The following is a 12,366-nucleotide window of genomic DNA, read 5'->3' as shown; positions in this document are numbered from 1 at the left end:
AACCCTGTTAAAACTGGTGGGAATGCTTGTGAAATAGTTGAGTACAAAGATAAACTCTTACTTTCAGGAAAGTTATTCTTGCACAGAAAAAGTGCACAGCTTTAACTGGATAGGTCTCGCCATGTCTACACAGCTATGCCACATCTTACTAACTTGCTTCAACTACATAAAAACATTCTGTATAAATTCAATACTCAGAATTTGAACAGTAACTATAGAACATATACTCTCTAGTACAAAACAAACAAACAAAAATYTTGATTTATAAGTAGGACTTCTGGATACTACAGCAAAATAGCAATCAAAATCAGTTTTGAAGGAAAACGTGCTTCACAATCAGCTTTTCAAGTATGTTAACAAACTGAGTGCTCTATACATAGCAAAAATGTGGAGCTAGTAGGCTGAAATACACACATAAATACACTTTTTAAAAATAAATACAAATTATTTTGATTTTTATTTCTGAGGGACAAAGGGAAATTATACAGTTCCAGCACTCAATCATACTAGGAAGAACATTCTCTTTTATTATTTAAGAAAAGTTTTTCTAACTTTTAATGTCCTTACAACAAGAAACCCCCAAAACCTAGAACAACACCCACATTAAAGAAGGTTTTTAACAATATGAATTTTGACAGTAGGATCTGCCTAATTTCCCACCGCATAAACCCAGGCTCACGCAAGATTCTTTTGTTACTGCACCATTATGTCATCAACAAAGTGATGACCAGCTGCAGTGACTCTGGTGAACCTGAATGGAGAAAAAAAGTGTTTTTTGCTTGGTAATAAGCCTTACCTTTCCTACTTTTAAATAAGATACCTTAAAACACATACTGCAGTTCAATTTTAATCATTAATCTTCATATTTAAGCACAGAAGACTTCTACCCTAACACTAATGTATTACATCCTCCTTTTCCTGGTTAATGGAAGCTTATTTATTGCAAATTTCACTGTTCTTTGATAGTTTCTAACATTTAAATAAATAGAATATAAGTAATCCAGCAGACTAAGTATCCTTTTCATCCAAGATTACTAAAAAATAACTAAATCCCCTTTCACAAGATTCAAAGGTGAACCTTCTACTCATTACAGAACGTAACCTGCCTGATATAGTTACTGATAATGAGTCAACTGCAAAAATCAGGACCATTCTCAAACAAAAGATGTTCCACTCCTGTGGCAAAGAGTGGGAGATACAGCCATCTAATTCTGTGTCTACCTACGTAATAAACCTCCTTTCTATTCAAGTAAATATTAAGCATTTCACTCGCCTTCATGGAATGCTTAAAATATTTTTTCTTTAAAAAAAGCAAATATAAAAAAAATGGAAAGAAGTCAGGCTTGTCAAAGATAAACCTTAGAAATGCTTTAAATGTATTTTCCTTCTCTTACATTTCAGTTATGTCATAAGGCTCAAATGAATTTGCTTCTCCTAAGGCCTTGTGTCAAATTTTATTTCACGATATGCTCACACACAAGCAGATATCCCCACGTATTTTTCAATTAATTTGAACTTTCCCTTAAGTCATATTAATGGCAAACCTTAAGAACCACTGGTAAAGATAAGAATAGTCTAATTGTGCTCTGGCTATAACATGGGCTGGCAGGGAAGGAAAAGAGATGACTAAAGCCATAGGCAAACATGAGACTGCCCTTAATTTTCCTCCCTTGACAAATCCCACAGACATATTGTTAAGAGGAGTTCTCTCGTCTCCTCCATTTTGTAACGGCAGTGCAAMGGGTAGAGAGCTGGAAGAAACGTTTTTCTTTTAAACCTTAAATACAGCTTAAGTTATACGCCATGTATAGCTTTCAGACACTCTCCACAAATTCCCTAGAGATAAAAAGAGGAAGAGCTTCAGCCATAGAAATAAACAAAAACTCACCTTATTGTGTTCATACTTGTATGGGATTTTGAGGGTATCCATCGCTCTGATCATGGCCTGCATTGCTGTAAATATATTCTGGTACACCAGTTTTGTAAAGCCCCTTTTGTCTTCATCAGAGTAACCTGATCCATGGATGATTCTCATCTGTTTGATGAATGTGCTTTTGCCACTCTCTCCTGTGCCTGTAAGACAAATAAGAAGAATACACTTCAGTCACCTGACAAACGTGACTCTCCTTCACAAAGCAGACAGGTTGTTCACTGCACGGCAGAACAGTGTTAAGTGGTTATGCTGTTTGCACGGTAGCTACAAGGACTGGTTCCATATGAAAACAGCAGTAACATACAGTAACAACCAAGCAAATATTGAACTAAGATTTGCATTTTGATGACAAAACAGGAATAGAAAAAGGACAGCAATAAGAAAATAACTAAACTAATAGCTAAACAAAAAACACACTAAAAATTATACTACTGCATATTGAAAATAATAAGCCTAAATTTCCATTCCTGAYGATAAAATTCTCAACAACATCTAAATCTGGGGAATTACAATCACAAAAATTTTGAAAGTTATGTATAAAAAACAATGATCTTGGCCAACCTTAAGAACATTAAAATAAGCAGTAGTGTAAAACTCTTAGATAAATTTGTTTAAAAAAAAAAACGGGAGGAGGGAAGCAGTAAAACAATTACAGCTCTCCAAACTTTAACCTCCGAAACAGAGGAAATCAGCTGTAATTAAAATTTGGCTCTTATTTATTAATGGGCAGTCATTCCTTCCTTGAAATGTCTTTGCATCTACAAACTACAGATAAAGCACAAACGGTAACTTTTTTTCAATGAGCTTCTTGAGTATTCGTCAATTTAAAGTTAAGATTTGCCTGTTGGGAATTTCTTGCAGGATGTATCACCTAACATTTTTCTTCTGCCCCAACTCAGTGAGCTCATCCTCTGTGATTAGAAAGGCTTATCTAAATTATTCATGTCACTGGTTTTCTTATAAGGAGGAGCTAAAATCTCAAAGAAACAGTTCCACAGCCATATGAACATTTGCATGTTCACCTAGCTACTTAGATCTGCAAGAAATGCAATACATTCTCCCAGATGTATTGTTCCGTATTGTGCTGTGCTTCTCATCCTTTCAGCCCAGATATTATTCTGATCATTTTATAAAGCTTTTATGCCTCATGCTATAATATTTGGCTTCCAAGACAAAGGGAACCTTATGCCTTGTCTGATGTTTTAAGTGTCTCATCAGAGAAGTGTATTTCACAAGCAGAGCAACGTAAAGTTAAGAGTATGAAGCTGCACTGGCAACCCGTATTACTTCTCAGATAGTGTACACTCCAAAAATCCTACCTGGAAGCCTTTGAAAGCTTCCTTCACCAAGGACTTTGCTTTGGTATCTTCAGCCCATCTCACTCATGTCTAAAACAAACTTCCAAGGCAAATCTTCCTTACCCACACCTTCCCAAAAAATCAAATGAAGTGCTATAAACAGACCTGTTCTACTTTTTTCTACAATTGCTTTTGTAATGAAAAAGAACCTTCTCCAAAGTTGTAAAGTTGGACGGAAACTGCTCCCATGCCAAGGCTTCAGTTGGCCTGTCAGCCCGTGCCACAGTTAAGAGTGTCACCGACTATCTGTGGTGACAGATCTGGCAGACCCCAGATAGAAGTCTCCCCTTGCAGTCTAATAACTGTGTGTTAGCCAAATCATGGCCTGTGCAGAAGGGGTATTAAGTTACAGGCAATACTTCATCTTGGATCAATGCTAAGTTTGTATCTTCCAATTTGTCTGAACTACACGAGAGATCTTTGTACTTCTGGAATCTGCCAAAGGGAGCAAACATGACTTCTTTTGACAGTTTATAAAAACTACAGACTTACATAAAATAGAACTATTACCTACTGAAAAATGCTTGCGGTTCCCTTCGACAATTTCAATTTTTCCCTTTTTCTAAAACCTACATGATGGACATATGGTCTTATATATACAGTGAAATAAAGTACCATACCAAAGATCTTTTAATAATTGTGTAACATTTTCCAGTTTTTCCTGCAAGATATATGTCATGCATTTAGTATGAAAGTCAAGACGTTCAAGATGAATGTGTAAGGCACAGAATTTCTATAATATGTTTTTTTGGTAAGACTAACTCTTTTATCAACAGTTCTACTATAACTAATGCATAAGAAAATCACTTGCACCAAACATCTCTAAACCATCTGAATACAAAGTGACCTCCATTTTCGGTCAATGTGATACTTTTTCAAGAGGAAACCCAGATCCCTTCAAAATCACAAAATACAAACTTAGCACGAGATGGAAAGAACAGGCTGGTGTTATCTACTCTGCTTTAAAAATGAAATTTTAAATTCCTTTAACTCTATATTGTAAGTTTATGCAGCAATCAAAGTCAGATAATCGGAAAGAAATCATGTTGATAAAGTAATCTGCATTACATTAAAGAAAACAGTAGTTCAGATTACTTGTACTTTCAAAATAAGTCTGTAGAAGTTGCTAATATATGGGCAAACAAAATTAAAACCAAAGTAGAATCTTAACACATCAGGAGTCCACATTTTATTCAACTTTATAGTTCTTTAATTGGGTGGTATTGTACTAAAGCTTTGTCACCCAAAGAAAAATCAACTGTACTTGGAGACCTAAAGGTATACTAAAATTTGCAAACAAGATGATTTCCTGGTGCTGAAGTAAGATGTTTCTCCCACAGATTAATCTTATGGTTAAATTTGCAGCAACAATGAAGAGAACTTTTCTAGTGCTCCTTAACTTTGTGGAGTGTTACTTATAGACAGCCAAAGTGTGAAAACTAGTCCTGATGAAAAGGAAGTCATGCAAAATTTCCAAGGACAAAAAAAACTAAAATGGGATAAAACAGCAAGAATGACAGATATGATAGTATTTAGAGGATTGTACAAAAATTATGAGGAAGTTCATTTTTGGCACAATATATAGGAACTTTTATCACTTTACATTGGTAGCTTCTATTGGATCATTCTGATCAAAGGGAAGAAAGTCCCTATTTTGGCATTTTTTAACCCTAGAGTCAAATCCTATTGTTAAAAATTCAATTTATCTGTAAAGAAAACTGCTTAATAGTGACAGTATACCAAATACTTGCATATCCCTAAAAGTTTACACAGATACCTTCCCCAAAACTAAGATCATTGCGGGGAGGGGGGGAGGCAATATTATTAACTACAACAGAACACGGAGGAGTTAAGCACAGTGAATTACTAAGGTTAGCTAAACAAAGCTGCTTATTGCAGTATTATTCCTAATGAATATTGAATTAATTCCTAATGACTGGGATTCAGAACTATTACTATTCTAGCACTAAAGTCAAACCTAGATTTGATTTATGTATTTATACCATACACCCCTGGCCTCTTAAAGACACAAGACTGGCATTATGAGAAGATACAGACTTCAACTGATGTACACTGATTGTACTTTCTGTACACTCATTACAGAGCAAGAAATATAACTTGCAACACATGCCTATAATCTTATCAACACAATAAACAACAGCAACACTGGCAATAACCTACACAAGTTTCAAGTGAGTCTGTTCTGCTTGGTGACAAGACAACTTTCAAGTGGATAAAAAATCCTTATGGCCAGAGGGGACCTGGAAGCCTTACTGCATCTGCTAACCACTACTACCATCATCTCAGGAATACCTCTAGCTGATAAACAGAGGAAACAAAAGTGAAATGGCAAGACAGAAGATCAGCTGAACTGAGGGAGGTAGAGGAAAGCTGTCCTGAAATCAGTTTTCTGCTAGCTGCCATTTCACATTTGAATTAATCAAAATCTGCATCCATTCTCTGAAGCCAGATGAGTGATCTGTTTCATCTGTCTGAAGACAACTTGAAGGCCACAAAGCATACCTGAATGTCTTTTAAAAACAAAAAGCCAACCTCATGCCTCATCCCCCCAAAACAGCTTCACCAACAATCCTCTCATCTTCTAGAAGCAGTAAGTCTCTGCCAAAAACATGACATCGATATAACCCTCAGGCACTTCTTCAGAGAGAAGTCTGAAGCATGACCAGAACAAGACAGCATCTTGGTTTCAAGCACCCAAGTTAGCTGGTCATTTGACTTTTTTTATATATTTCACTGCAGATAAAAAACTGCTGAACCAAAAGATTTAATTGTCTTAAATAGTGGGATTAACTCCCAAAATGGATGAATTCCCATTCAAGCAGAGCATAAAGGCTTACCAAACTTAGAAGTCTGGAAAGAGTTCAGCAACTTCCCACCCTACAAACCTCTAAACACCTTTCAGGAGGTTTTTTTTTCAAGCTGCAATGCTGGCAAATATTACTGCATCACCAAAGATTTTACAGCTGAGATCTCAAAGTTCCCCAGAGGTATTATGTCCAATAGCACAGCCAGGAAGGAAGTAAGGTTACTCAAAGGCAGCAGTAACCCCTTATACACAAAGATCATGCACCATTTATTTCATTATGGCTATTTTTCCTGGTACATATCCTGCAAAAATGAAACTACAAAATGGAAAAACAACATTCTTTGCGTTGTGAAACTTAGAGCAAACCTTAAAACATGGTTCATCTTGAATAAGTTCCAATGCAAACTATGACAGAGTGGCTTCAAAATTCATGTTGTGGGCTGCCAAGGAAAACTCAGGAGAATTACTTGAAAATAATTCAAGATGCTAGGTACACCAGCTTTTCTTACATGTGGTGCAATACATACACCTGTACTTATTTTCCCACTTCTCTACACTGTAACTCACATAAATCTGAAGTGTAGTATCTCATGTGATGAAATACAAGGTTGTTTTTCAATTAAAACAACAAAAATGCCTTTCTCAAAACACAATCCACTCTGAGATATGTTAAGAGAACAAATGCTGTTAAACTAGGTCTGGCTGTCCATGTTTATTTCTAAACTTGACCTATAAAAAGGCAATAAAAACAAGGTCTTTTTTTTGTTGAAATTTTCTATCTAAATCCTGGATGAAAAGGAGATTCTTAACAGAAAAGAGACAAGAAAAAAAAAGAAAGCAATCAAAATCAAACCCCATAATCCTGTTAATAACCATCCATATACATTTACTAAGAACTGTTAAATTGCTGATGTACTCCTTCATAGAAGCCTGGCTTTTAGCTTGGGACTCCACAACAACAAGAAGCAGAGGTACCTGGGAAGTGGAGATTTATGGGTCTGAGTGGATTTAACACCCTATGCCAGTGGACAGAGCATGACGTCTCCATCTGCTGTCTTTTTTCCTCCTTGTACTATAACTACACCAACAGTGTTTCACTGAGTATTTTCCCAGAAGAAAATACAGTCTGTTGTGAACTGTCTCCTGAATACCAGCAAAAAAATGCTGAAATCATAAAATCATCAGGTATTAAGAAGATTAATTCCTGTGAGAAGTAAGAGCTAAAACAGTAACGGAGAGGTGACACAGAAGAAGAAAAACATTTGATTACAGCTGTAAAGTTGTATTTCACTTGGAGGAGAATTTCATGTCTTTTCTCCTACTACTAATCCAGCTAAAGAAAAAATATGATTTCTTTTGTTGCTGTTTCAGTGGTGGAATGCAAAGAATCATATTTCTGCTGAAACTGAGTATAGTCCTATATGAAAACACAGAAATTGTGCAGAATTCAGGCTGGACTGGCCTGACTTTTTAGGTGCCAAAATAGCCACAACATATTATAGAACACATGAGATCATCCCAGAAGCTTGAGCAAAAGAGTCAGCATGTCCTACCACTTGGAGTAGACTTGCTTTTGAGACTCTCAGGCTCGCTTTTGAAGGCTGTTTACAGGACTAGATGTCAGGCTGAGCAAGTCTGCAACAAAATTTGCTTGAGATGAAGCAGAAGCTCCCCAGTTCACCCAGTAACACGTATGTGCAAGTTCTGAAACCAAATTAAAGTTTCTTTTCTCTGCCATGCAGAAAAAAAGCAGAGGCCAGTAAAACAAGCAAAAAGTAAACAGCTCTCTTGAGCACCTACCTACTCTTCCTCTTCCTGACTTCACATAAACTTGGCTCTATAGTCTCCACCAACTTTGTCAAAGGCAGTGCAATTAAAGAGCTGCCCACTGGCCACACAGAAAAACTTCTAGATGGCACAGCTGTCATGAAGCAAACCTTTCTAACTAAGGAGTCCCAGTACAAAAATGTAACTGTTTTTTTCCCCCTGTCCTCCACTGCCCCCAAAATATCATTAGAACTCGTATCTCTATGATGCATGCACAAAAAGAGTTTTAAGGTACCATCCTACGCCATCATTCACCCTACACAATTAAAAACTAATATATGTAACTGATCATTTTCATTTTTTTCACCCTTTTAGATGACAAATCATCCAGAAATTTATAGAAGAAAATATGAWAAGCCCTGTTAACAAATACATTAAGCATATTTACATTATCCATCAAATGAACTGTAGTTCTGTATTATCTTCCATTTGAGACTATTGAAGATCTTAAACATCAATAATAAATTATACCTCATATGAGTCAGGTAATGTTATGAAAAAAATTTTATTTCAGTTACACTAATTGAGAAGGCTATGAAACAAGAAAGCATCAGAAGTTACAAGCAAGGCAACAAAACAAGGCAGGAAGAGAGCTAAGGTCTCTTGACTTTCATTCCTGTACCTGTACCACATGGTTTTGTATTTATGTTAAAAATTGAATGGAATAATTACAAATATCTCAGTTAGGAGAGAAATTTGAGTGACAACCTTCGAGATTTAATAAATCTCAGTTTTAAATTAAGAGCCATCAACAAAAAGCCTAACAGAGGTGTACATGTTGCTCAACTGCAAAGTGTTTGCTCCACTGACAGAATCTCTTTAAAATAAAATTGCTACATACTCAACTGTTCAATTATTTATTTTGTTCATAATGAATATTTGCATATTGCACTTGCTTATCACTTTGCTATTCATCAAATTACCTCCTTTGTATCATTTTAATAATTTATAAACACAGAGTTAAGATGACTATCAGAATTCTGTTTAAGAAAGCAAAATATCATTTCATGAATGCTTCAGATAACTGAAGAAAAAAGAAAACAGAATAGAATAGAATAGAATAGAATAGAATAGAATAGAAAAGAAAAGAAAAGAAAAGAAAAGAAAAGAAAAGAAAAGAAAAGAAAAGAAAAGAAAAGAAAAGAAAAGGACTGGCAAAATAAGTAAAGATTCCTTCCAAAGCAAGAGCTGCTAGAGTTTTATGAATACAGCTCAGAATGTAAAGAATTGCATCAAACAAGTAGTGTGAAACATCAACACCAATCCACAGTGAATTGTTTCAAGAACAGTCTTAAACATTCTTTAAATATTAATGCAAAACTAAGCAAATGTTATCCATTAAAAAAGATCAGCAAGGCTATCATACATTTTCCTTTCCAAAATGAGATTATAAATTCAATATCAACTACCTATACCTAAGAATTATTTTTTTTCTCTCAAATTCATTAATATATGAATATATATCATACTGTACTAATGAAATTCAATACATCAAGGCATGGCAGCTGAATTCTCTCATTTCTTTAAAGAGATAAATAAATACGGAGAAAAGAAACAACTTCCTGTTATGGAGACAGTCTGAATGCTTTCTAAAGCAGAGTTATCCTCTTACAAATTTAATCTGGCTATGTTTGAGCAGATAATAAACTTTGATGGGTATTCTAATGTAGCCTAAACTCAAAGAAATATAACTAATACAAACCATCATTGTAGCAGTGACAAAATTAAGATATTCCAAGTGACTACTAGAAGAAAGCCTAATTAGGAAATTGAATTGCCCACAATTGTGAAGACAGAGTTAAAATTCAAAATTCAGTGGATGTTCTTCAGCTCCTTAAATGAATATTAATTGAAGCTTTTTACTGAAACAGAACTCTCAAGCTCCTTTACAAGAAATCTAGTTAATCAAATATAATTTTGTGCCAGATAATCAAAACCACACTTTACTACTACGCAGTCAGGCACAACCCATTACTGGAAGCCAGTGTCTTCCTCTCCCCCACCTTTAATTCTGAAAAAAACAATAAAGCAGAAAAACCTCCTTATCTTATCCAGCTAGAATCAGATAATTTTCACAATGCTAGAGCTATCATCCTATGGCTTGAGTACAATTTAGAGGCAAGAAAGTGAGAGAAGAGATAAATTGGCTATCTTCAGAGAGGAACACTAACTCCTCAAGATCTTACAGAGCTTTGTAAGAGGGTTGGTTCAAAAGAGGACAGCACCCCACCCTGTGTGACCTCCTCCCCCTGCTTTTGCAAGGATCCTTCTGAAATACTAGGGACTTCCTAAAGGGAAACAATTTGTTACAGTCTAGGTTTAGTCATCCATTTTAGCTGGTGGAGGTTTAGCTGGAGGAAACAGATATTCCTATGAAACTTCAACAAGTTCTGGCTAAAGATCTAATACACGCAGCCAAAGTGCTGCATATAAAGTCTTATCCTCAAAAACATTTTATTTATGCTAGCCACAACTCCACCTGACAGCTAATTGTTGAAGATCAGCCTGCTTCATGCTGCTCTTCCACAAGAAAAGAAAGCAGAAGCACATAATCATTAGCAATGTAAGAAGCAATGTAGGCTCTTCTCCCTTTGCACAGATGAATGGCCAAATCTGTCTTTAGAAACTTCTGCATAATTTTGTATAGCTTTCTTTCACATGGATTTTTATACCCCTATCTAGGAACAGAATACAGTTTCAGAGACCAGACTCATTTAAGTAAACTCCAAAGCACAAATGTAGCAGAGCTGATCATTGTTACCAAAGCTGCTTGGTTATTACCATAGCAACAAACTCGATATAAAAATTCAGGTAAATGGAAAGCCTCTTCACACAACCTTTTATTTTCTCTTATTATTTTAGTATCTGTAACATCCTAAGATGTTGTTTACAACTACTTACAAACCAGTACATATGCTTTCTGTAATGTATTGATAAATAGAAAATAGAAAACTATATTAAACAGAAATAGAAATAGAAAACTAAAAACACTCTAGGTTTGTTGACTTTGTGAAAAAGCAACTTATATGCTATCTGAATAAAAACTGGGGCTGAACTTCCAACTTCTTTTTATATTCCATCTATTGTCCTTCATCTCTGCTCATAAATTCAGCTGAAAATACTAGAAACAATCCAACTGAAAATACTAGAAATTGTGTGGACCATGTGACACTATATATCTGGTAATCTCTAAGAGCTGAACTTCCCATTGAGTTCAGTTTGTTTCAAGTGCTGTAATATTAGGCTCAAGTTTGCCCAGTCTATTTACTTACTGAGGTAGAGAGTTACATAAAATATATTATAGAATCACAGAATGGTTGAGGAAGGAAGGGACCTCTGGAGATCATCTAGTCCACCTCCCCTGCTCAAGCAGGGTCACCTCGAGCATGTCAGACAGGGTTGCATCCAGGTAGGTTTTGTGATCCTCTACGATTGCAAGTGTAAGAGATAATGGAGTACTCATCAGCAATTATGGAGACTATTTCAGATCAACAAAGCCAAAAAGAAATTAAACTGCCCTTAACTTCTACAGTGGTGTACGATTCTGAGCCACTAAGTAAGCTATCTAATGTAAAGTTTAAAATAATGTTGAAAAAACAATCATGTTAAAAAACAGTTTATAATCTGGTTAACATTCACTAATATCGCCAAGAAAGATTCTTTAATTCAGGAAAAACAATTCACCATATTGTTGACGTAAGACTCATTATAAGAAAATATTACCATGAAAAGCATCAAAATGGCTCAACGGTAAATAATTTAGATATTACTAGTCTCTTATCAAAGTCTATATTTACGTATTTTAAGTGTGACATATTCTATTGTTATGCACATTTGTAAAATGAAGCAATAACATATGATCTTCAAGTTTATGTTTCAGAAGGCTTTGAGTGTTTCTTATGAGGAAGTTTATTATTTAAATTCCTTTCTAGTCTCTTTTATTTTCTGTTACTCAGAGGGATTATGAACAGACATAATTCGTATTCCTAGCAACACTGTTTCGGGAGTAGTATAAAACACTTTAATGTGCTTAATCAAAAGCAAGGACAAATACTGTTAGCATTAAAAATCATAGTGATTTTGCTGTATTTTTAGCATAGGGGAAATAAGATACCTTTATTCCTTTTTTAAAAAATATACATATCTATCTTCAGAAAATGTGATCTTCATGTCTGATATACAGTAACAGTTTTGTTCTTTTTTTCTTTTTTCCCTACGATTGGTTAATCATTCAGTTTCTCTCCACTGAATGAAATTTCAGTCATTATAACTGGAAAAAAAGAATCTGGATCGCTTGATGTTTTCTAGTATCAAATATTATTATCATATACAAAAACATATTGAGGAAAAAAAACATTTACTATGCAAATACAATCTCATACTTTGCACATTCTGCTTTCATGAATTGTAGATAGAGTATT

At 35.0% G+C, this 12,366-nt stretch overlaps 1 protein-coding gene across 1 annotated transcript in view; it reads right to left on the bottom strand.

Moving 5' to 3' along the window:
* Positions 1-12,366, bottom strand: part of GNAQ (G protein subunit alpha q) — a 129,508-nt gene that overhangs the window by 83,450 nt on the left and 33,692 nt on the right. The window contains exon 2 of the mRNA XM_085313528.1: positions 1,889-2,073. Within this exon, the coding sequence (XP_085169654.1) occupies positions 1,889-2,073 (185 nt within the window). The remainder of the gene's footprint in view (positions 1-1,888; positions 2,074-12,366) is intronic.

Source organism: Rhea americana, unplaced genomic scaffold, assembly GCF_003343005.1.
Source record: "Rhea americana isolate MKP2758 unplaced genomic scaffold, rheAme1 scaffold_11, whole genome shotgun sequence".
Classification (NCBI taxonomy): domain Eukaryota; kingdom Metazoa; phylum Chordata; class Aves; order Rheiformes; family Rheidae; genus Rhea; species Rhea americana.
Note: the sequence above shows the minus strand (reverse complement) of the source record. Positions and strands in the feature narration are given on the sequence as shown.